The 27019-nt window shown below is 40.1% G+C and overlaps 1 protein-coding gene across 3 annotated transcripts in view; it reads right to left on the bottom strand.

The window, feature by feature from the left end:
* FGD6 (FYVE, RhoGEF and PH domain containing 6) overlaps nucleotides 1-27019 on the bottom strand; it is a 107242-nt gene that overhangs the window by 48942 nt on the left and 31281 nt on the right. For 2 of the 3 annotated variants that reach the window (XM_070788967.1, XM_019960366.2), the window contains exons 3-5: nucleotides 16027-16180; nucleotides 8449-8516; nucleotides 8333-8363 (exon numbers count right to left, since the gene is read on the bottom strand). In XM_070788967.1, the coding sequence (XP_070645068.1) occupies nucleotides 8333-8363; nucleotides 8449-8516; nucleotides 16027-16180 (253 nt within the window). The remainder of the gene's footprint in view (nucleotides 1-8332; nucleotides 8364-8448; nucleotides 8517-16026; nucleotides 16181-27019) is intronic. The other variant, XM_019960367.2, reaches the window with a different exon arrangement.

Here is a 27019-nt window from a genome sequence, read left to right on the forward strand (position 1 = left end):
TCAGGTCAGACTTTATATCCCCAGGGCCAAAGAGCAGCAAGTGACTTAATGACCAGCTGTCCTGACTGGCATGACCCGACCTTAGGGCATTACTTAACCACTATGATGACACAGTGAATTACAAAGACCAAATGGATATATGGGCAGACAAGGGGCTCTGTAGAGCTCCCTGCCTATATGAAGGGCACTAATCAATTCGTATTAAGCAAAAGCAAAGGAGCTGCTAAGATCAGAGAGCTATGATGAATAAGCAAAAGGCAGTGTGATGCTATGAAGTACAAGTGGGGATGGGGTATAGGCTCCACATTAATAACTTGATTTTATTCTAAAATGAAAATGTTTGACCAAGGAAGTTACTCCTCCCTTTGTTTATGTTCAGACCTGGTGATAATCTGAAAGCAAGCCAATAAACTCAAAAATACACCAGAGCCTATACAGCACAGCAGACATTCCAAGTAACAACTTTTAATCAATTTCTGAACTTTCACTTAGCACGTGGGTTCAAAGGGACCCAGAATTTAAAGTCTGGCTTTGCCATTTAGTAATGGGGTACTTTTGGCAGTTAGGTCACTTTCTTCACTTAAAAAACAGACATGACACCCATTTGACAGGGTTGTCATGAGGACTGAAACAGATAATTTATGTAACAGCACGCTGCACAGAGAGCACTCAGTAGACAGCCATTTATTTCATTAAAGGAGATTCAGTTATTTTAAATGATCACATGACCACCATTTACAATCCCAAGTCCCTTGAAGCTCGGAAAAAGAGCTCTCAAACAGAAGTCTATAAACAGAAGCAAACATCAAAGCAAGGTGAGGAAAACCAACAGTTCAGTGGCAAGACAGAGACACGCTTAACAATGAACTTCATTCAGCGAAGGAAGCCACTCAACACTGAAAGTTTGGTGTCCATGTCAACATACAATACAGGAGGATGCTTCACAACTAAAAAACAAAGAATAATTAAATAGTTCACAAAACTGAAAAAGAGACAGTGTATTTGGTAAAACAAGATGGTCATTTTAATATGGTAACAACTGGAGGCTTCTGTGAGGAAGTCTTTTATTCTTTTTATAATGCACTTTTTTTAAAAAGATATTTTCTATTTACTAACAAACACCTGACTGTCCAAAGTAACTCTGCCTCTAACTCTACGGATTTTAATTGAGAGTCTTCTCAAACCTTCAGGGTAATATATATTCCAGCCTAAGGAAATTGGTAGAACAAAAATGCCTCATTACAAGTACCACTTACCTACAACTTAACCAGCCCATCTTTGTTCGAAAGACCTCAAAGTCTTTGATCATTCTCTCTTAAGATGTATTATTTAAATCATGCTGTTTAGACATTTATAAAATAAGTTTATAGATACATCTATTAAACCAGTCTCCCAGCAGAGAGCAAATCAAATAACAAAAACAAAACAAAAAAACATTGTATCATTTGTACTTAATTATATTAGATGTCTAAGGTGTTTTATCTTGAAAATGGTACTTATAAACAATATTATAGCAACCTCTGGATTGGACAACTTCTGATACAAAAAAGGAAAAGAAATATAATTAACTAGAGCTCTACCAAACCAAGAATTATTCATCACTTTCCTATCATTCATTTAACAGATATTAATTTAGTGGGATAACACTAAACAAAACAGACAAAAATCCCTGTTTTCACGGAGCTTACTTTCTAATGGAAAAAGAAACCTAGTAGGGTATTTTTCAGAAACAAATTCTATTTTGATTGATTTGAGTAAAAGCTTACTTGGTAACAACAAAATTAAATAGTACAGATTTTAACTGATAGAAATAATTCTAAATAACAGCACATGGGAAATAGATGGGGAAACAGTGGAAACAGTGTCAGACTTTATTTTTTTGGGCTCCAAAATCACTGCAGATGGTGACTGCAGCCATGAAATTAAAAGACGCTTACTCCTTGGAAGGAAAGTTCTGACTAACCTAGATAGCATATTGAAAAGCAGAGACATTACTTTCCCAACAAAGGTCCGTCTAGTCAAGGCTATGGTTTTTCCTGTGGTCATGTATGAATGTGAGAGTTGGACTGTGAAGAAGGCTGAGCGCCGAAGAATTGATGCTTTTGAACTGTGGTGTCGGAGAAGACTCTTGAGAGTCCCTTGGACTGCAAGGTGATCCAACCAGTCCATTCTGAAAGAGATCAGCCCTGGGATTTCTTTGGAGGGAATGATGCTAAAAAGCTGAAACTCCAGTACTTTAGCCACTTCATGTGAAGAGGTGACTCACTGGAAAAGACTCTGATGCTGGGAGGGATTGGGGGCAGGAGGAGAAGGGGATGACAGAGGATGAGATGGCTGGATGGCATCACTGACTCGATGGACGTGAGTCTAAGTGAACTCCAGGAGTTAGTGATGGACAGGAGGCCTGGCGAGCTGCGATTCAAGGGGTCGCAAAGAGTCGGACACGACTGAGCGACTGAACTGAACTGAACCGAACCTGAAGAATGTCCACTTCACCTGCAGCTAACACTAATTAAGTGCCTAACATTTATTTTGTATGATCACATTTAACCATCACACCAAATGTGGTTATTATTCCCATTTTCAAGAAGAAACCAAGGCTTGATTAATTTCTCCAAGAGCACAGTTAGTGGCAGAAGCACAATTCTTAACCACTAGCCAATTAGTCACATTCATTCATTCAATAACATTTACTGGGGGCCTTCCACACAATAGGAATGATGGGAAACTCAGAAGATATCCCTGGGTTGGGAAGATCCCCTGGGAAAGGGAATGGCAACTCACTCCAGTATTCTTGCCTGGAGAATCCCATGGATAGAGGAGCCTGGCAGGCTACAGTACATGGGGTCACAAAGAGTTGGACATGACTGAGCAGCTAACACTTTCACTTTTTTTTCTTTTCTGAAACTACAGGATCGTTGCCCTCACCTAGCTTACATTTTAGAAAGTGAAGTAAAGTGAAAGTCGCTCAGTCGTGTCCAACTCTGTGACTCCATGGACTGTAGCCCGCCAGGCTTCTCTGTCCAAGGGATTTTCCAGATCAGAATACTGGAGTGGGCTGCCATTTCCTTCTCCAGGGGATCTTCCCAACTCAGGGATCGAACCCAGGTCTCCCACATTGCAGGCAGATTCTTTACCATCTAAGCCACCGGGGAAGCCCTACATTTTAGAAGAAGAGACTAAAAACAAACAAGTAAACAAACAGATAAACAACATATGTGATGTAATCAAGAAGAAAATAAACACAGGAAAGTTGGAAAGGATGGTCAAGGAAGACCTCTTTGACGAAGTCACCTTAAGCTCAACTGGAAGGATAAAGAAAGAACTAGCTTGAATGAATGAAGGAAGGATAAATATTCCAGGAAACCGCACTGGTAAAATCTCTCAGCAGAAATAACCTTAGCACTGAACTAAAAACTGAAAGCAGGCCATGATGGGACAGAACATAGTCTTTTACAAGTGAGAGAAGGCCTTCCTCTCTTTCACTGCCTTTTCATCTCATTACTAGAAGCCAAATACAGAGCACCTTACAGGCGCAGGGAACGATAACTTACTATCCACATTAGATCATTTCTGACAGTAAAAGGAAGCTCTATTAATAATATTTGTTGCTGCTGTTTAGTCACTAAGTCATGTCTGACTCTTTGCAACCCCATGGACTGTAGCCCGCCAGGATCCTCTGCCCATGGGATTTCCCAGGCAGGAATACTGGAGTGGGTTGCCACTCCCTTCTCCAAGGGATCTTCCTGATCTAGCAATTAAACCTACATTTCCTTCATTGGCAGGCAATTCCTTACCACTGAGTCACCTGAGAAGCCCATTAATAATATTATGCCAAGACAATAACCAAGATGGTCAAAAGCAGATTAGGACAGATCGTCATCCTACTTCCAGGACTTGGGACTTGCTAAGGAACAGCTTTTATTCTTAATGCAATGGGAATCATATAAACAGCTTTAAGCAGGATAGTGACATGACCTAATACATATTTTAAGAAAATCACCCTTAATACTTCACATGAAAAAATATTTTAAGGAACAGACTGAAGGGGGGTAAGAATAGAAATAGGAAGCCCAGTTAAAAGGCTGATGCTGTTTTGAGTAAGAGATGATATTCTGGACTAGGATAGTGGCAGTAAAGAGGAAATAAAATCAGCAGGGTTGCTAACAGTTTGGCAAGAGAGGTGAGAGGGAGAAATGAAGAACAAATCCTAGTTTTCTGGCTCTGGCAGCTATATGGATGTCATCACTATTTTGAAAAGAGAATCTCTGTTTTTCCTTGGACTCAATAGTGTATTGACTTAGAGACAATGTGTCTATTGGACCATTTTTTCAAATCTAGGTCAAAGTCTAAGCGCTCATGGTAGATACTGCAGAGTAAGGACCATATAAAACATTACTTTTAAAGTCTTGCTACTGCCTCTGCAGGCCCAATTTTTTCTCGCAAACATCAGAAGAATCAAAGCCTTCAACTAAGTACACCGATTCTTAGAATTTTAAGTATACTTTAAATCACATGATCGCTACCCAAATCTAATTCTTTCCAATGTAGTATGATAAAATTTATTAGTTTAGATTTAAAATCACTTTTATGAGCTATATCACCTAGTTTATCAAATTCGAAACAAAGAAATAATAGTGAGCTACAGTGATATATTGAAGTGATATATAAAGTATTGCACTACAGAGACACATTAAATTTCAAGTGTGACTACTATACTAGACAGTGCAGATAACTGAACATTTTTGTTTCTGAGAAAGATCTATTAATGTTAATCTAGAGTCTCGAATATGGAAAACTATTAATGGGAAATCATATATAACTGAAATAATAGCTCCTCCCAAGCCACTAATATAATGGGTTGATTTCCAAAGATACCCACTGGGTTATCTAAAGCCTGTTAAGATATTTTAAAGCAGTCATATTCTATCATATAACACAGTAGTTAACTCATTTAGATGAAATCAGATAGCAGCAGCATTCAGGATTACAACTATCCATGAGCTATCTTTGTGGTAGGGGAGTAAACGTGAGCCTTAATAGCATGATTGGAATGTTGGACTGAAACAAGAGATGCTTTTGGCTTTACCCACATTATCCTGGTGACAAAGCCCTCCTAGCAATGGTTCAGAATCTGTTTTAATGCCTGGCTGTTAAGACACCCACTAATGTTGGGCTCTGCTGAGTTACCCTTTGCACATACCAGACAGGATGTTAATATAAGGTTGGCAGATGATCTATTCTCACTCCTACATTAAAAGCTTAGGAGGTTTTGAAGATGTACAAATCAAGGTGAGTTACGGATGATTCACTCTGTTCAACATCAGTGGGGAAGAAGCCGAGGCCATCTATCAGATCTGAGATGATAAGGGAAACATTTTGGTCTAATTGTCTATTCTTATGGTGCTTTTGTTTTGTTTCAAACACACAGAGGTAAGAATCAGGATACATATTTTTTTTTAAAAATCAAACACTCTGGTAATGCTTTTACTGGGCTTGCCTTGTGGCTCAGTTGGTAAAGAATCAGCCTGCAATGCAGGAGACCTAGGTTCAATCCCTGGGTTGGGAAGATCCCCTGGAGAAGGCAAAGGCTACCCACTCCAGTATTCTGGCCTGGAGAATTCCATGGACTGTATAGTTCATGGGGTCACGAAGAGTTGACTTTCACTTCACTTCACTTCATTGCTTTTAAGTGCTTCTCTACCTACTGGAATCAGAACTTCCTTCATGAAAACGAAATTTTAGTTCAGGAGTAGAGGAAAAGGCATTTGAAAGCATCAGAATTGTGAAAAGTCTACTGCCTGGTAATATTAAAATGGATACTTCATTCACTGATGCTCTACATGGGAAGAAGGAGAAGAAGAAAATATAACAGCAATTTGAGATCCTATCATATACTTTATAATTTTAGTTTTTTTCACATACTTTATTTCACTGATTCTTCATGACCTGAGAGATGGATTTTTTTTTTTTTTTTCAGCCACACCACAGCTTGTGAGACCTTGAGTTCCCTGACGAGGCGTGGAACCTGGACCCTCAGCAGTGAAAGCTCAGAGTTCTAACCACTAGACAGCCATGGATTTCCCCAAACTGTTTTCTAAAATTCACATACCTAGTAAGAAACAGAATCTACTTAGCTAATGCTTCTCCAAGTGTGGTCTACAAATTGTTATAGGTATACAAAGACATTAGTCAAAAAAAGTAAGAATAAGGGATTAGAAACTTTTCTATCCATGAATTTTTATTGCATTTTACCAAAGTTTTGGTCCACCATGGATGTGCAATTTAAATATTCATTTGCTCACCAAAGCAGTGTGAGAAGCAATATATTAGACTACAGGCATCCTAAACATATGTTCCATGCAAGGTTTGAATAGCACAGTGAAGTTAAACAGCAATTTTTGCCTCTACCAGTTTCCTCATTCACTTGCAGATGCTTCAAATTTCCTTCAGGAGGTCCTCTGTCTATTTAAACATGTCTATCAGAAAATATGTCAAATAGATATAATGTGCTCATTCTGGAGATAAATTCTAAGTTTTCAAGAAAACAGCAATTTAGCATTTTCTTCCACCTCTCCCTCTACAGTTCCTTATACAATAGAGACAGTTGGGGCATAGCAGCCAATGCATATGCAGTTTATTTTCAAAAGTCATTTATTTATCAAGTTTATCATTATTTTTTTTAATGACAATATTGTTGTCATTCAACAGCTCAGGTGACCAAATATTGCTATATATATACATAAATTTTAAAAGGGAACCTACCAATATAGTCAAGAGTTACATGAAAAAAAATTCATGGGAAAAACAAATTAGCAATGCTAAGAAATTTTTAAGAAAAATATTCCAAAGCTAGAGATTTTTCACACAGGAATTAGGTCTCCATGAAGGCAATGGCACCCCACTCCAGTACTCTTGCCTGGAAAATCCCATGGATGGAAGAGCCTGGTAGGCTGCAGTCCATGGGGTCGCTAAGAGTCAGACATGACTGAGCAACTTTACTTTCACTTTTCACTTTCATGCATTGGAGAAGGAAATGGCAACCCACTCCAGTGTTCTTGTCTGGAGAATCCCAGGGACGGGGGAGCCTGGTGGGCTGCTGTCTATGGGGTCACACAGTCGGACACGACTGAAGCGACTTAGCAGCAGTAGCAGTGCCCACTGGACCAACTAAAGAGCACAGGGGATTGGTGAATGTTACCCACCTTTAAGTGGAACCCTCTTTTCATGTTTATACAAAAGAAAACAGAAAATGATACTCTTTTCAGAGACAGGAATGAGTATATATTTTGTAAACCTACCACTCCTCAGTAATTCAGTTAATAATTACCATCTAAGTAAACTTGGATGGTAACTTAATTCACTTCCATTTCTTTTAAATTGTTTTGTCTATTTCAAACTTTTCTTTTCTAAATCTTAATATCCTGCTAAAATATAACTAAAACAAAGTAACACCAAAAGCACTTTAATTGCCAGTAAGTAATGAACTTGTGCAGAGAAGGCAATGGCAACCCACTTCAGTAGTCTTGCCTGGAAAATCCCATGGACGGAGGAGCCTGGTGGGCTGCAGTCCATGGGGTCGCTAAGAGTCGGACACGACTGAGCGACTTCACTTTCACTTTTCACTTTCATGCACTGGAAAAGGAAATGGCAACCCACTCCAGTGTTCTTGCCTGGAGAATCCCAGGGATGGAGGAGCCTGGTGGGCTGCCGTCTATGGGGTCGCACAGAGTCGGACACGACTGAAGCGACTTAGCAGCAGCAGGAGCAATGAACTTGTGAAAACTTGCAGGAGTGCATGAGAAAAATGAATATGCAGCCAGACACATTAACTGTTTCCCAACAGGTTTTTTCAAGTTTACAACTGCAAAAATTGAAAACAGAACTCTAAAAAAGTTTGTTTTTAAAATATCTATTTTAAGTGACTTTCTAGGAGATTGTTCATATAGAACAGTTTTGAACACCAACATTCTTTACCCATTGCTGTAGAAAATTCTACTGAAGCAGAAATCTTCTGCAAATGGCCAAGAAGAAATATCATCCTTCTAATAACTCTTTATTATGAGGATAAAAAGTTTAAAGATTTGGAGATACAGATATAAAGGCTCTGTTTTTCAGAAATCATCTGGCATATTATACACATACATGAGATTAATGCACTTTAGAAAATTTCTGTCTTCACATAAATGTGTGAATTTACTAATATAACCATGTATTAGAAAGCACATACATGTATATACATGTTAATTTAATAACACTGAACATATCGAAGGATAGGGAAAGATGTAAAAGAGGATAGTCAGACTTCAAGAAAATATTAGCAGATACTTACAATATGCAAAAGTTTTAACACATCCACAAACCTGTAAAAAACAGCAATGGGAGACATGTTTTAAACGAACCAATGAGGAAACAAATAGTCTTTTGAATTGGAAACTGGATACCTACACTTTTTCTGAGCTCATGATCTCTTTGGCAATATGATGGACTTTACATTTCATTCCAGTATCTTCACCCTGTGGATAAGAGTGCATTAAGAAAGCATGAACTCATAAAAGGATAAGGAAGATCAGCTTTGAGTTATTCAGATGTACATTCAAGCTCTGATACTTACAGGTTTCAATTAGAACACATTTCATACTATATAATGTCTCAAATGGCAAACATGAAGGATTAGATGTGGTTATTAAACCATGATACAGGAGAAGCTGAGAGCAATCATAATCCTCACTGTTATCAATGCCGGATTCATGGAGTACCCTGAGGAACCCCAGAGCCCCAGTGGGGCACACTGTTAGTGGCACAAAACTGAAGTTACATTCTGCAGGGGAAATAGACACCACATGAACTTGTGTTCTTGGGGTGCAGGCAAGTAATTTTAGTTAGTAACTATTTAGTAGGCCTGTCGGAGAAGGCAATGGCAACCCACTCCAGTACTCTTGCCTGGAAAATCCCATGGACGGAGAGGCCTGGAGGGCTGCAGTCCATGGGGTCACTAAGAGCGACTTCACTTTCACTTTTCACTTTCATGCATTGGAGAAGGAAATGGCAACCCACTCTAGTGTTCTTGCCTGGAGAATCCCAGGGGCGGGGGAGCCTGGTGGGCTGCCGTCTGTGGGGTCGCACACAGTCGGACACGACTGAAGCGACATAGTAGTAGTAGTAGTAGTAGTAGGCCTGTATCAGAGAAGGCAATGGCATCCCACTCCAATACTCTTGCCTGGAAAATCCCATGGACAGAGGAGCCTGGAGGGCTGCAGTCCATGGGGTCGCTGAGGGTTGGACACAACTGAGCAACTTCACTTTCACTTTTCACTTTCATGCATTGAAGAAGGAAATGGCAACCCACTTCAGTGTTCTTGCCTAGAGAATCCCAGGGACGGGGAAGCCTGGTGGGCTGCCGTCTATGGGGTCGCACAGAGTCGGACATGACTCAAGTGACTTAGCAGCAGGCCTGTATAAGAGTACTTCACCTTCAGTAAAGCCATTTTAAGTCAGACAACTTGAGTGCAGACTGGCAAGTGCTCTTCAGTAGTCTATAACCCCACATATCACAGCCATAAGCTTTTACAACTTACTGAAAATACCTTTTAGAAATATGCTCTTCCTGGAATAGACTGTTTCCTCATAGTCCTCAACTCTGCTGATACACTAATCTGGACATTTCCCCTCTAGAAGTGAGACAATAAATTTCTGATGTTTGGGCTTCCCTGGTGGCTCAGTGGTAAAGAATCTGCCTGTCAGTGCAGGAGACATAAGAGATATGGGTTTGATCCCTGGGTTAGGAAGATCCCCTGGAGGAGGGCATAGCAACCCAGTAGTCATGTATGGATGCCAGAGTTGGACCATAAAGAAAGCTGAGTGACAAAGAATTGATGCTTTTCAACTGTGGTGTTGGAGAAGATGGACAGCAAGGAGATCAAACCAGTCAATCCTCAAGGAAATCAGTCCCGAATATTCATTGGAAGGACTGATGCTGAAGCTGAAGCTCCAATATTTTGGCCACCTGATGTGAAGAACTGACTCACTAGAAAAGACCCTGCTGGGAAAGACTGAAGGCAGGAGAAGGGGACAACAGAGGATGAGGTGGTTGGATGGCATCACCGACTCAATCGACATGAGTTTGAGCAAGCTCCAGGAGTTGGTGATGGATAGGGAAGCCTGGCGTGCTGTAGTCCATGGGGTCACAAAGAGTTGGACAAAACTGAGCAACTGAACTAAACTGATCCATCATCCGATAGCATGGTTAGTAGGAGAAAACAGCTTCACCATCAGCTAATTCATTGCTCTGCAGCTGAAAACACTTCTGATCATTAAAACCACCAGGCAATGCATGAGACAGGGTGCTCAGGGCTGGTGCACTGGGATGACCCTGAGAGATGGGATGGGGAGAGAGGGGGAGGGGGGTTCAGGATGGGTAACACATGTACACCCATGGCTGATTCATGTCAATGTATGGCAAAAACCACTACAATATTGTAAAGTAATTAGCCTACAATTAAAATAAATAAATTAATTACAAATAAATAAATAAAACCACCAGACAACTCTTATTAATTTTCAGATTCCTAGGTAACTGTCTTGGAAATTCTGATTTTGTACTTCTGAAATGGGGCATGAAAGTAGACGTTAGAAGAAGGGATTGAACATAAATAAGAAATAGCTCCAGGCTTCAAGACGAGAACAAGGGAGCAAACCACACATACAAATAACTATACATAAAGACACGGACTTGCCTGGTGGCTCAGATGGTTAAAAATCTGCCTGCAATGCAAGAGACATGGGTTTGATCCCTGGGTCAAGATCCCCAGGAGAAGGAAATGCCAACCCACTCCTCTATTTTTGCCTGGAGAATTCCATGGATAAAGGAACCCAGTGGGCCACAGTCCATGGAGCTGAAGAGTCCAACAGGACTGAGTGACGAACACTTTGACTTTTCATATATAAGGACAACTGCGAAATGTACTGATTATCTCGAAGGAGAGAAGGATCATAATCAGGCAGTGGTACGATCATAACCAGGAAAAGATTGACAAAGAATAAAAAATTTGATGACCTTCAGTCACTCCTTAAACAGACATAAAATACTCACATCCCAGATACTATACATATCCACTGATCAAAGCCAGAAACCTGGACTCTACGTTCTTCTCCACCCTCTATGATCACAACTGAATCATTGAGCCCTGTTGATCTGCACTTCTGAATATTTTATTAATCCTCTCCTCTCCTTTCATACTGCCTCCTTATTTCTGGTCTACATTACTGCAGTAATCTCAGTGGCTCCCTTGCTCTAGATTTACCCCCGCTGCAACCATTCTCTGCACTGCCACTAGACAGCTAGGCTCTAAACTGCGAATATAATCACATCTGTTCTCAGGCTGAAGCATGTTAGCAGACCCTATCACGGAACTTCCTTTTCCATGTGTATACGGCACTCCACATGACGGTCTGGTTGTCTTCACTAGTCTCATTCCTGCTTCTCCACGGTGTGTACTCTCTACTCTAGCCAAACTGGAACCACCCTGAAACTCCACATGTGCTCTGCCCTTACATGTCTGTCCTGCTTCGACTTCCCTCCTTACCAGCTCCACCTCCCCCGAAGATTTCTGCTCATTATATTCCAACCCATCTTTTAAAGTGGCAGGCACTCAGTTTTCTCCTTGACAAAGGCTGCCTTTATATTCTCTATTCTCTCCCTACCATCCTTGGGGATGTCATTTGGATGACAAGATTATTCTCTTACTGGTGTAGAGTTTACAGGACTGAACCCAGTGGGCTCTGTTTATTTGCTGACCCGTCTAAATCCTCTCTAGTCTGTGATCTTATTCACCCTTGTCCCCTTATGCACCAAGCAGACTGCCTGGTTCACTCTGCACTTAAGACGCATGAATGAGCAAGTGTACAAGGTGGCTACCATCTGCTCAGAATCTAAGACCAGAGAGCACTACTTTTGAGTAACAGGAAAATGTAAATTCAAACTAACAAACAAAAGGCTCATTACAGCGATTTCATCATGTAAAAGAACAGAATGTTGGACTAGATGATTAACGGTCTGCTGCTGCAATTCTAAACTTCTAGGAGTCTGTATAAAGTTTTCTACTTTACCTTTTAAACCAGGAAGACGGCAGAGCTAAAGAAGGACAGAAACTACTAGAAAATGATTCAGAGGATTACAATCATTTTCCAAGTAGAGAAAGCCAAAGACAATCAAAAAACAAAATACAAAGCTCTATATTAACTCCAACTTGCAAGAACAATGATTCTGACCCAAGTCAAACTATGACGGGAAAGTACATCCCACTGTAAAACTTCAAGACAGAGGCCTTATTTGGTGTCTTAACTTCTCTGTTAATGTAAGTCCTCACTTAAACTACATCACATTTCAAAGGAAGCTGCCTGTTAGATAATTGCATGTCCCCAAGTATGCAGTCATGGAAGTTGAAACAAGAGTTACAAATGAGATTACTTTGTTAAGGTCATAAAATAATTCAAACAAATTCCAAACAGAACCTTTGATCTGAAATTTAGTTTTATGTTCTGATCTCCTGATAACAGACCAGCTTTGTAAATTCTTAACTGTGTTCTCTTCTTTTCATATTTGTTCACAAGTAAAATCCAGTGAAATTTATCCATTACTTTAAAACAGAATTTGTAAAACATCTCTGCTGTATCACTTGAGTTCTACTAAAAATAATACATACGGAATTTAGAAAGATGGTAACGATAACCTGTATGCAAGACAGCAAAAGAGACACAGATGTATAGAACAGTCTTATGGACTCTGTGGGAGAGGGCGAGGGTGGGATGATTTGGGAGAATGGCATTGAAACATGTATAATATCATACGTGAAACGAAATGCCAGTCCTGGTTCGATGCATGATACAGGATGCTCGGGGCTGGTGCACTGGGATGACCCAGAGGGACGGTATGGAGAGGGAGGTGGAGGGGGGTTCAGGATGGGGAACACATGTACACCCGTGGCGGATTCATGTTGATATATGGCAAAACCAATACAATACTGTAAAGTAAAAAAAAAAACCTAAACAACCACATCACCCAAGAAACATCTCCATATCATTAAATAATCCCACAAATGAGGTGACACCATGATGAACTAAAAAAAAAAAGTCCTCTTAGGTTTTCACCTCTCTCTTCATGGTATGTACCATATGAGCTGTTACATATACACAAAAAAATGTGGGGGAGGGAGGCAGAGAAGTCAATATTTAGGAGGGGTGAATAGTGGCGAATATTCTAACCATAACGAAGCAGAATGAATAACATATCTCATTTTTAAACAATCATTTATTAAGTACTGAAAATAAAGACCAAAAAATATAAAACTAAAAAATTGGAAAAGAAAAAATTTGCATGGCTACTCCCTCCATCCCAAACACGTTCCATCAACATCATTCAGATTCTGTGGCTCAAACCAAGTTATTAGCAGTGACAGATTTTGGCTACAAACCTCAGTTCCGGAGGTTCCCAGGCAAGTTATTTAACCTGTTTTTAAAAAGTCCCTTTCTTCATGTGAAGAAGAGAAAAAGAGGACAGTTGTCAAATCTATAACCCTGGACGATTTTGAAGATTAAGTGTAATAACCTGCACAGAGACAGGCACAGACACACAGATGTGGTAAGGGCAGTTTTCTTGCTTTTATGGTGGCACTTTTCTCTTTCCAGGAATAACTTTTTGAACATCAGTTTGTTGTTCCTTCACAAGTTAAAGATAAGGGCGCAGCGGCACACATTCTCTCTTCTCTCCTTCTACTGAGTCTGGTACTTTGGTGAGGGAATGTTATTGGCATCTAGACACGTATTCGTGATGTGCCCATTATATGTCCATGGAATGGGGTATTTGCTATAGTTTGAAATAAGTCCCTCCAAAATGAATGTTCAAGTCTTAACCCCTTGGGGTTAAGGTCCCTGGGGGACCTCAGAATGCATCCTGATTTGGAAATAGGCTTGTTTCAGATGTAGTAAGCTAAAAATAAGGTCATTTTGGACTATGGTATGCTCCTAATCTAGTAAGATTCGTTTCCTTCTAAGAAGAGGAGACACAAGCACACACACACAGCGAGCACACCATGTGATGACGGGGGCAGGACTGAAGTGCTGGAGCTATAAGCCAAGGAACCCTAAGGATGGCCGGCAAACCACAGGAAGAGGTAAGGAAAGATTCTTCCTTAGAGGTTTCAGAGAGAGCTTGGCCTTGACAACACCCTGATTGTGGAATTCTGACCTCCAGAACTGTTAAATAATCAGTTAATTATTAATTGTTAATTTCTGTTTTCAAGGCACTCAGTTTGTGGTCCTCTGTAACAACTTCCCTACGAAACTAATACAAACACAAGCACAGACGTACATCACACGTGTTTAATGTGCATAAATTTCTTTGATTTACGAAGTGTTTTGGCAACTATTAGCCTGCTTGAGACTCAGAACAACATTACTGTCCCGCTGAATAAACTGAGACATTTAAAATCAAACAAGTTATAGAAGAAGGTCTTCTCCTATGCTTCTACTCCAAAGACTTCTTTTGGAAACTATCACCTTTTCTCCTTGAGTTACTGGCTGGCTACAGCCACATTTGTGGTCCACCCTTGGCTGATATATATGGACTATACAATATGCATGTGCTATGCTCAGTCGCTCAGTCGTGTCTGCCTCTGTGTGACCCCATGGGCTGTAGCCCGTCAGGCTCCTCTATCCATGGGATTCTCCAGGCAAGAATCCTGGAGTGGGTTGCCATGCCCTCCTCCTCTGTACTAACCTTTCTCTTAGCACAATTATTTTCCCTTTATCAGGATTTTAATCTTTCTTTAACAACTTTTTTGAGATATAATTCACATTTCATAAATATATTTTTGTATTTTTAAAATATATAACTAAATGGCTTTTTTAAATATTAAGGGATGTGCAATCATCACCACAAGCTAAGTTTAGAACATTTTTATCACCCCCAAAACAAACTAGTGGTTCCGCCCAACTCCATGATCCAATACTTTATAGCACAGAAATGAAGTCTTGTGAATAACAAATATCAGAGTCATTGCATTCTTATCACGTACTAGACAGTATTCCAAGACTTTACACATATCAACGAATTTAGTTGACACAATCCTATGAAATAAGTACTATATTTTCCTTCATAACACTGAGTTCTTTAGCTCAAAGAGGTTATTGAGATCATAGGTGGTGGCACTGGAATTTAAATCTAGACAATTACAAAACATGTGCCAATCACTTAAGGCTGAAAGTTAATTTAAACAAAGCAAAACTATAGTAAAGAGGAAGCACAATGGTCTGACAAATTATGACACAGGAGTTAAGTGACATGGATTTTCTCTAGGGCTTGATAAGTTTGCTATGTGAATCCTTTCAAATTCCATCTTCCTGTAACATTTCAACACATTCTGGGGATATTGCTGATAACACTATTTTTTTTCCATTGCAACTATTTCTTTATTCAAAGAATTATGATTTAAAATGAAACACATGCATATCAAACTGGAGAAATAGTGTCATGAACTCCCATGTATCTCTGATACATCTTAAATAATCACCAGTACATGGACAATCCTGCTTCATGTATACAGAAAATACACACGTAGTGGATCATTTCAAAGCACATCTTGAGGTACTACTGACAGCGATCTTTATTCTATCCCTAAAAAGATCTGATTGAGGATGAAATGCAGCTAATTCCTTTCTTTCAAGTAGAATCACCAGCAGTACAGGAAGCAATCCTAAGAAGGGTTTTTATTATCAAAAGAAAATCAAAGGACGTTACCAAAAACAGTTTCTCGAAAATTACTAAATAATCTCTCAATGATATGTTCTTTGAAATAGGAAAACATCTCAGGCACATATAGCAAGAATTAAATAACTAGAAAGATGTTTTATAAGGTTTTGAAAACTAAGGAAGGATTTTATGCCTATCATGATAATAAATATTACTTCTGAGTGTCCTGAGAGGCCAAAAAACACAAAAGTAGAAACTTTTAAATACCAACAACATACCTGTTTATCGTCCAGCAGATCAGGCTCCCCTTTACTAGAACCAGAGCTGACATCATCTTCATCTGAACTGTTGATGACTTCCTCTTCATCTGAAGGAAGGTCACCAAGACCAAGGTCCAGATCACTTTGTCCCTCCTGGGATGCTCCAGAACTGCTTTAATAGAGAATATCACATTAGACACCTTTGAGAACAAGAAATCTCACCAAAAACAAACTGTGACGGCTTCCCTAGTGACTCAGCCGTAAAGAATCTGCCTGCCAATGCAGAAGACACAGGTTTGATCCCTGATCCAGGCACGTGTCACAGAGCAACTAAGCCCGTGTGCCACAATTATTGACCCTGTGCTCTAGAGCCCAGGAGCCACAACTAGTGAGCCCACGTGCTACAGCCACTGAAGCCTTCATGCCCTAGAGCCTGTGCTCCACAGAGAAGCTACCATAATGAGGAGCCCATGGTGGGGGTTTAGTCGCTCAGTCGTCTCCAACTCTCGAAACCCCAGGGACTGTGGCCTGCCAGGCTCCTCTGTCCATGGGATTCTCCAGGCAAGAATACTGGAGTGGATTGCCATTTCCTTCTCCAGGGGATCTTACCGACCCAGGAATCGAACCTGGGTCTCCTGCATTGCAGGCAGATTCTTCACCAAATGAGCTACGAGGGAAGCCCGAGCATCGCAATTATAGAGTAGCCCCTGCTCGCCACAACTAGAGAAAAGCTGACACAGCAATGAAGACACAGTCAAAAACAAATAAATAAATTATATATATATATACACACACACATATGTATGTGTGTGTATATATATATGGGCTTCCCTGGTGAATCAGATGGTAGAGTCTGACTGCAATGCAGGAGATTCAGGTTCAATCCCTAGGTTGGGAAGATCCCCTGGAGAAGGGAATGGCAACCCACTCCAGGATTCTTGCCTAGAGAATTCCATGGACAGAGAAGCCTGGTGGGCTACAGTCCATGGAGTTGCAAGAGTCAGACACGACTGAGTGACTAATACACACACACACACACACACACACACACAAACAAATTGTGTGAGGTAAGCAAAGCACATCTAAGGGATCTGGAGGGATGGAAAGAGTCAGATCAACCAAACTCTCCCTTCCCTTTCCCCATCTCAGTTGTTAAAAACCCAAATTCATCTTGGATTTAAAATGGATCATCTTGAAAAACACGGTTTTTTTTTGTTTTTTTTTTTACAACAAACCAGTGAATATAACATAAAAAAGGCAGACTTACAGATACAGAAAACAAACTAGTGGTTACTAGTGGCAGGGGGAAGGTATAATACATTGGGTGTAGGACAGACTCAAATGTATTCCTCAACATGGGGAATATGGCCAATATTTTGTAATAAATGTAAACGGAAAGTGATCTTTAAAAATTGCATAAAAAAACAAAAACAACACCCAATGGGGCTTTCCTACTGGTCCAGTGGTTAGGAATCCACCTGCTAATGCAGGGGACACAGGTTCCATCCCTGGTCTGGGAAGATTCCACATGCCAAGGGGCAACTAAGCCCGTGAGCCATAACTACTGAGCCCATGAGCCATGACCACCGAAGCCCACACAACCTGGAGCCTGTGCTCCACAAGAAGAAAAGCCGCCTCAGTGAGAAGCCGGTGCACCGCAACTAGAGAGCAGTTCCTGTTCTCTGCAACTAGAGAAAGGCCGCAGCAACAAGGGCCCAGTACAGCCAAAAAACAAATAAATACAATTGGATAAATCTTAAAAACAAAAAACAGACCAAACCTAACATGTATTTCTGTGACAGGAAGGTGGGTAAGGAGCAAGTTTCCCAGATGCCCCTATTCTATGCTTTAATATACCCCTAATCAGGTATATTAATATACCCCTGATATTATATAATAGTATATTAATATAATATACTATTATACTATATTAATATAACCAGGTCTCTACAAACACAAACCAAGAATAGGAGGTGGCCTGGGTTACTGATCACGTTAATGTTTCAACATTAGAAGAGGTGTTGCTTCCTTAGGTCTCAGAGATTTGTTTTTTTTAAAAAGCGACTAACAAATCTATAAGTATTGGGATGTAATGATGGTGACCATAATGCACAATCCATGTGCTATTGTGAACATGTGCCCACCTCTCTGGTCATCACTCCTGCCTTTCATGTAACCACATCTGAGGATGGGTACAAAATCTCCAGCTTGCTCCAGATATGCTGAATCAGAAACTCTATAGAGCTGCAGGGCCCCTAAGGGATACAGGCTGGAGTTTGAAAACCCTATTGTACAAGGCCATTTATCAACTCCTCCTCACCAGCCTGACATCAACAACATTTCTCACTCTGTACTGAGACAGAATTCTTAAATCTAAAAGACACTGTGGCAATCCAATCTGTGAGGGGAATTCCATAGGAAAGCTTCCAAGGAAGGCAATAGAAATAATCCTAGCTTTAGTTGTAAAGACTCAGGAAGAAAAGGACTGTACTAATGGCTTTCCTGTTTGTAGGCTGTAAGAATATTTGCAGAATAGAAGAGTCAGGAAAAGATCCATAGAAAATCATCAGGGAAAATAACTCAGGCAGAATAAGGCGACAGTTCCACTCCCTGCGGCAGGTTTCTTTTTCAGGTCATGGGCAGGTCACTCAACTGCCAAGATTCCTAACAAGTCATGAGGTTTTCTAACGGGAATCTTAAAAGTTAAATTTTCTGCCAGTTCCTGATTACACACTGTAGGATACAGGCTTGCCTCAGAAGCCATTCCTGAAGCCCAATTGTTATACACACCAGTTGGATGGAGGCAGAACGCCAAAGGAACACGTCCTCCTGCCAAAGTTACAGTTTCCTATTACTCAGGGGCAGAGGGCCTTGGGGAATAATATCACAGCCTCAATTAAGTGGGTGCATATCTTATCACAGCTCCCCATGACACAAAGATTCACCCCTGGGGTGGTGGGTGGGGTGGACAGCAGAGCAGTCAAATCACTGGCAATATTCACTTGTTTCTTGGTGCAGGGATAGGAGCCCAATCCAGCTGGGTAATTAGGTGACTGAGATGAGAGAGAGTAAATGAGAGGTAGGATATACAAACTGCTGGATTCATCCATATACGCACACAGAAGGAAATATACCTTCAACTTGCTTTTTATCTTAGTTCTTAATTTCCTCACATCCTCTGAGACTCTGCTACTCAAAACATATTCAGTCTATGAGCAACTTCAGCATCACCAGGAAGCTTTTTAGAAAAATAAAACCGCAGTCCCGCCCCACCCCAATGAATCAGAAGCTGGTTTTAACAAAACCCCAGTAATTTGATTTTTTGGATCAGCCTATCCATGAGTTCTTTAAGATTCAGCAGTACAAAAATTGCAAATAGTAATACAGCTGTAGTACCTATGAGGAAATTAGGTTTATTTTGTCTAGAGAACACTGAGAGGTGTTTCCTGGATTAACATTCGGAGAGCTATTTTAAAGAAGACAGCAACCAGTTGGTTGCCACATCCATTCATGGACACAAAAGTTCACAAAAGCTAACATTTAAGAACAAGGGGACAAAAAGTAAGTAAATAAATAAATAAATAAAATATTTAAATAAGGATCAAAGGAATAAAAAGCTTTAAATATTAAAAACAAGGATCAAAATATACCTCCATGCAACTTCAGGAGATTTTAGTTCTGAAAATTGCTTACCTAGAGAAAACCTTCCCTGGCCATCCTCTACCTACTCCAAATTAGATTATCTGGCTCTTCTCAATCCTACATGCTCTTACTTGGTGGTAAATTTTTTTCTCTCATTAAAATGTAAACTCTTAAGGACAAGGAAATTGTCTTTTTCAGTTGAACTGCCACCACATTACTTGATATGTAATATGCACTCAATATATTTTTATTGAATGAACAAAAAGGATATTAGAAACCAATGGGTGTTAAATTGCAGAAGTTCAGATAATCTATGTGGTACTGGTGATGCCAGATAAAGGCCTGGGGCAGGGGTAATACTGGAAAAACGATGGTTTTTAAAGGAAAAAGGACCTCTGGGCATCATCATCAATGGTACAGAAGAATGCTGGCATTCACAAAACAAAAAAACCATTTTGCCTACCAAAGGAATCTCTTGTGAGTAGTTAATGGAAAACAAGCTTGGAGATGACAGGTGTCAAGCTGTCAAGAAGCATGAAGAGTTCACACGCATCTTACAGGCCTTCAACAAGGAGACTGAGATCTTCCAGTAGACCTCAAAGATCTCCTCAATATATCTCCAAGATGCATGTCACTACCATGCTTCTTTTTTTTTAAGTCTTTAGTGGGTTTGTTACAATATTGCTCCTGTTTTATGTTTTAGTTTTCCTGGATGAGAGGCATGTAGGATCTGAGTTCTCTGACCAGGGATCGAACCTGCATCCCTTGTACTGCAAGGTGAAGTCTTAACCACTGGACTACCAGGGAAGTCCCTATACATCTTTCTTATTAGTGCCAACAGAGAAGAGAATGGCACCTCTTCCATCAATCAAGTTTTGTAAGCACAGTACCTACCCCTCTCTCCCCATATCCCACCCCCTCCAAGCAGAGGAAAGGATATCCTTGTTTATTAACATCACTGAGGTCACCTTGATGATTTCAGAGCTTAAGTCGAAGCTAAAGCAGCTCCCCACACACCTGGATGGTAAACAGTACAGATCAGTTATGGTTTCTGAAGCTTAAAGAACCCACATGCATGCTCATCTCTACATGACTAAATAGAGAAAAACTGTTGATTACTCTATTTTCCCATATAACCATCAACAGCTTTCAAACCTATCTAATAATTGTAGATTCCTGATAATGAAACATGGATTTCTTACCTATGCTAGTCACTGAGTTCAGGCTCCTCCATTCCTTACACTCCCTTCCCGCTCTCAGAACGATCACATCCTAACACAGTCTGCTTTCAGGGTTAAAGGCACAAGACATAGTGTCTCCTCCACACTTTCCTGCCTAGTTATTACATAATTTGAAAACTGAAATAAAAGGACAGTAAGCTGCAAAAACAACCAAAACAGAGTCACAACTGGGCTCTCCTTTTGTAGGCCATCTTTTCCAAAAGTACACTGGGATAAAAACAGAGACAAGGAGAGCCAGAAGTAAATTTCTACTGATTTAGGTAACTGTTCCTTCAGTCTCACATGCCAAGGATCCTTGCATGTGGAGTGGTGATTACTTACTGTCATCACTTAAAAAAAAAAATTGACATATTTGTTGTTAATTTCTATATATAAACAGTATATTTTATACTGGAAGTACATCAAACTTCAATTTTTATCACATCAAGGATGATCTCTCTTTTTAAAAATTCTTTAAAAAAAAAATTCCTATTTTATCTATTTCCTCAAAGAGTTTTTAGAAACACAAAACCTGCACAGAACCAAGCTAGGCATAAAAGTTGCCAGGGTTCAGCAATGAAACATCCTTGTGAACCTCTATTAAGTTAGAGTCTAGCAAGGGGAGGGGAGAAAGCCAAGGATGACACAGAAATGAAAAGAGGAGCAGAATCAACAGAACACGTTTTCAAAGCACTGAAAGCAGTTTTGGCAAATCCAGTTATCTTTTACCTCTCTTGCCTGTGATCTTATTTGGAGCCCCTTAAACAAAGAAAATCTTCCTGCAATGCAGGAGACATAGGTTCAATCCCTGGGTGGGGAAGATCCCCTGGAGAAGGAATGGCAACCCACTCCAATATTATTGCCTGGAGAATCCCACGGACAGAGGAGCCTGCTGGGCTACGGTCTATGGGGTGGCGAAGAGTCGGACACGACTGAGCAACTAAACAACAACAGAACAAAGAACACTCCCTGTAATTTCTCCAAGTGTGAAAAAAAGAAATCCACTCCAATATTCTCACCTTCAAAGTTTCTCTCTCATTTTCAAGTGACAACTTGTAAATCCGAATTTCTGTCATCTTTCATCTCTTCTTTCTACTCCTGAACCAAACTGAACAGAACACCTGCTAGTCTTCAAGATGTCAAAATTCTTTTGCAAATGCTGTCTCATTATGACTTGGTGATTATGTGCTTCCTTTAGCTACTTTCATATTTATCACAGAGTAAGTGGGGAAAACGACCAAAGAAAACTTGAAGGATGAACATAACAAGGAAAAATCAGGAAAAACAATTTTAAAACAAGTCATATATTATATAATGTAAAGTATATAAGACAGGTTTACAATTTCACTGGAAAATTGATTCTATTTAGTTTCCCCAGGAAACTTTTTACTCTTTCACTTCAGTTCCTTTGTAGAATTGCAGATTCCACTGTCAAGTTGAAAACTAGGCATTAAATCAACAACAACAAATTTTAAAAACCATTCACTTTCTTATTTTCAGGTCCTCTTCTCAATTATGCAGTATGTATGGAATTTTCTCTACCCACTACACACATGACTTTCCCAGGAACTACCCCTAAAATAAGAAAGATTTCTATTTCTTTTAGGAAATACGGAACAACTCGGGAATTTGCCCTACATAACATTTTCATCCTCTAATAAAACAAGACTCATATAATCATGTCATGATTTCAGGTTTTCCAAACACAGGATCTTGCATGATTATTTTCTGTCTGTGCAGAGCCAGAGTGACAGAACGTAAAAGCCAGAAGATAACAAAGAGTTTGAAGCAAATTTATCTGACTTCAACAAAGCTCAAGTTCCACAAGTGTAAACCCTCTGGGCTCAGAGGTAAATCAGATCATCTGATAGATCTTCATTGCTAACTGTTTTGACTAAAAATAAACACTGATGTCTCCATAAGTAAGGCCGAGACTTTTATTACTGATTTCAGAAAAAAAAATTATACACACACACACACACACACACACATATATATATAAAGAAATAAAAGCAAAAGGAAAAATGGTTGTCTGAGGAGGCCTTAATAGCTGAGAAAAGAAGAAAAGTGAAAGCCAAAGGAGAAAAGGAAAGATATACGCATCTGAATGTAGAGTTCCAAAGAATAGCAAGGAGAGATAAGAAAGCCTTCCTATGGGAAAGACTAGAGATCTCTTCATGAAAATCAGAGATACCAAGACAACATTTCATGCAAAGTTGGGCAAAATAAAGGACAGAAATGGTATGGACCGAACAGAAGCAGAAGAGATTAAGAAGAGGTGGCAAGAACACACAGAAGAAATACACGAAAAAGACCTTAATGACACAAATAACCACGATGGTGTGATCACTCACCTAGAGTAAGACATCCTGGAGTGCGAAGTCAAGTGGGCCTTAGGAAGCATCACTACGAACAAAGCTAGTGGAGGTGATGGAATTCTAGTTGAGCTATTTCAAATCCTGAAAGATGATGCTGTGAAAGTGCTGCACTCAATACGCCAGCATATTTGGAAAACTCAGCAGTGGCCACAAGACTGGAAAATGTCAGTTTTCATTCTAATCCCAAAGAAAGGCAATGCCAAAGAATGCTCAAGTGAAGTCGCTCAGTCGTGTCTGACTCTCTGCGACCTCATGGACTGTAGCCTACCAGGCTCCTCCATCCATGGGATTTTCCAGGCAAGGATATTGGAGTGAGTTGCCATTTCCTTCTCCTGAGGATCTTCCTGACCCAGGGATCAAACCTGGATCTCCCAAACCATAGGCAGACGCTTTACCATCTGAGCCACCGGGGAAGCCCCAAGAATGCTCAAACTATCGCACAATTGCACTCATCTCACACGCTAGTAAAGTAATGCTCAAAATTCTCCAAGCCAGGCTTAAACAGTACATGAACTGAGAATTCCCACATGTTTAAGTTGGATTTAGAAAAGGCAGAGGAACCAGAGATCAAATTGACAACATCCACTGGATCTTCGAAAAAGCAAGAGAATTCCAGAAAAACATCTACTTCTGCTTCATTGGCTATACTAAAGCCTTTGACTGTGTGGATCACAATAAACTGGAAAATTCTGAAAGAGATGGGAATATGAGACCACCTTACCTGTCTTCTGAAAATCTGTATGCAGGTCAGGAAGCAACAGTTAGAACTGGACATGGAACAACAGACTGGTTCCAAATAGGAAAAGGAGTACATCAAGGCTGTATATTGTCACCCTGCTTATTTAACTTATATGCAGAGTACATCATGAGAAACGCTGGGCTGGAAGAAGCACAAGCTGGCATCAAGATTGCCGGGGAAATATCAATAACCTCAGATATGCAGATGTCAACACCCTTATGGCAGAAAGTGAAGAAGAACTAAAGAGCCTCTCGATGAAAGTGAAAGAGGAGAGTGAAAAAGTTGGCTTAAAATTCAACATTCAAAAAACGAAGATAATGGCATCCAGTCTCATCACTTCATGACACATAGATGGGGAAACACTGAGAGATTATTTTCTTGGGCCCCAAAATCAGCACAGATGTTGACCGCAGTCATGAAATTAAAAGATGCTTGCTCCTTGGATGAAAAGCTATGACTAACCTAGACAGCATATTAAAAAGCAGCAAAGACATTACTTTGCAGAGAAAGGTCTGTATAGTCAAAGCTATGGTTTTTCCAGTAGTCATGTATGGATGTGAGAGCTGGACCATAAAGAAGGTTGAGCATGGAAGAATTGATGCTTTCAGACTGTGGTGCTGGAGAAGACTCTTGAGAGACCCCTGGACTGCAAGGAGACTAAGGCTGTCTACCCTAAAGGCAATTAATCCTGAATATTCATTGCAAGGACTGATGCTGAAACTCCAATATTTTGGCCACCTGATGCAAAGAGCCAACTCATTAGAAAAGACACTAATGCTGGGAAAGATTGAAGGCAGGAGGAGATGGGGACGACAGACCAGATGGTTAGACGGCATCACTGACTCAATGGCCATGAGTTTGAAAAAGCTCTGGGAGACGGTAAAGGACACGGAAGCCTGACACGCTGCAGTCCATGGGGTCACAAAGAGTTGGACATGACTGAGAGACCAAACAACAACTATATATATGTGTGTATGTATATATATAATTGAACACATGTATATAGTATGTTAACTTTTTGGAGTTAAATTTTTTTATTAATAACCACAAAATATAAATAATAAAATCACTAAAATAAGGGATAGCACTGGAGGTGTTTGTTACCAAAAATAAGTTCAAAAAAAAAAAAAAAACTTGCAGCATAAAATGTACACAATTAATGTTTTTACTCATTGTCAATGAGTTTTAGAGGTATTAATATCTAAGCCTTTAAAACTAGCAAGCTGAGGATCTCTAGCTTTAGAAAAACAAACCACAGAAAAATATCCAGCGTTAGCTGAAATGTAAACTAGATTATTTAAAAAATGGCTTCAGAAAACAACAACAAATAACAACAACAAAAAACTAGCTTTGTATAATGAACTCTGAAAATCAGGTCTGCTTCATTTTCCAGGGGCAACTTCTACCGTCATAAATTCCACCATCATTCCCTTCCTCAGAAACACATAGGATTCTTTTTTGCTTATTTATTTAACTGCTTTAAAATATTGGTTTCATTTCTGTCTTACATCAACTTGAATAAGCCCTAGGTGTACACATGTCCCTTCCCTCTTGAACGTCCCTGCCACCCTTTCCCACCCCTCTATCAAGGTTGTTCAGTTCAGTTCAGTTCAGCAGCTCAGTCGTGTCTGCCTTTTTGCAACCCCATGAATCGCAGCACGCCAGGCCTCCCTGTCCATCACCAACTCCCAGAGTCCGCCCAAACCCATGTCCATTAAGTCGGTGATGCGATCCAACCATTTCATCCTCTATCATCCCCATCTCCCACCTTCAATCTTTCCCAGCATCAGGGTCTTTTCAAATGAGTCAGCTCTCTGCATCAGGTGGCCAAAGTATGGGAGTTTCAACTTCAACATCAGTCCTTCCAATAAACACCCAGGACTGATCTCCTTTAGGATGGACTGGTTGGATCTTTTTGCAGTCCAAGGGGCTCTCAATAGTCTTCTCCAACACCACAGTTCAAAATCATCAATTCTTCAGTGTTCAGCTTTCTTTACAGTCCAACTTTCATATCCATACATGACTATAGGAAAAACCATAGCCTTGACTAGATGGATCTTTGTTGACAAAGTAATGTTTCTGCTTTTAAATATGCTGTCTAGGTTGGTCATAACTTTCCTTCCAAGGAGGAAGCGTCTTTAAATTTCATGGCTGCAATCACCATCTGCAGTGATTTTGGAGCCCCCAAAATTAAAGTCAGCCACTGTTTCCCCATCTATTTACCATAAAGTGATGGGACTGGATGCCATGATCTTAGTTTTCTGAATGTTGAGCTTTAAGCCAACTTTTTCACTCTCCTCTTTCACTTGCATTAAGAAGCTCTTTAGTTCTTCACTTTCTGCCATAAGGGTGGTGACATCTGCATATCTGAGGTTATTGATATTTCTCCCGGCAATCTTGATGCCAGCTTGTGCTTCTTCCAGCCCAGCGTTTCTCATGATGTACTCTGCATATAAGTTAAATAAGCAGGGTGACAATATACAGCCTTGACGTACTCCTTTTCCTATTTGGAACCAGTCTGTTGTTCCATGTCCAGTTCTAACTGTTGCTTCCTGACCTGCATACAGGTTTCTCAAGAGGCAGGTCAGGTGGTCTGGTATTCCCATCTCTTTCAGAATTTTCCACAGTTTATTGTGATCCACACAGTCAAAGGTTTTGGTATAGTCAATAAAGCAGAAATAGATGTTTCTTCGGAACTCTCTTGCTTTTTCGAAGATCCAACGGATGTTGGCAATTTGATCTCTGGTTCCTCCACCTTTTCTAAAACCAGCTTGAACATCTGGACGTTCACGGTTCATGTATTGCTGAAGCCTGGCTTGGAGAATTTTAAGCATTACTTTGCTAGCATGTGAGATGAGTGCAATTGTGCGGTAGTTTGAACATTCTTTGGCATTGCCTTTCTTTATGATTGGAATGAAAACTGACCTTTTCCAGTCCTGTGGCCATGGCTGAGTTTTCCAAATTTGCTGACATATTGAGTGCAACACTTTCACAGCATCATCTTTTAGGATTTGAAATAGCTCCACTGGAAT

This window comes from Bos indicus, chromosome 5 (assembly GCF_029378745.1).
Source record: "Bos indicus isolate NIAB-ARS_2022 breed Sahiwal x Tharparkar chromosome 5, NIAB-ARS_B.indTharparkar_mat_pri_1.0, whole genome shotgun sequence".
Lineage (NCBI taxonomy): Eukaryota > Metazoa > Chordata > Mammalia > Artiodactyla > Bovidae > Bos > Bos indicus.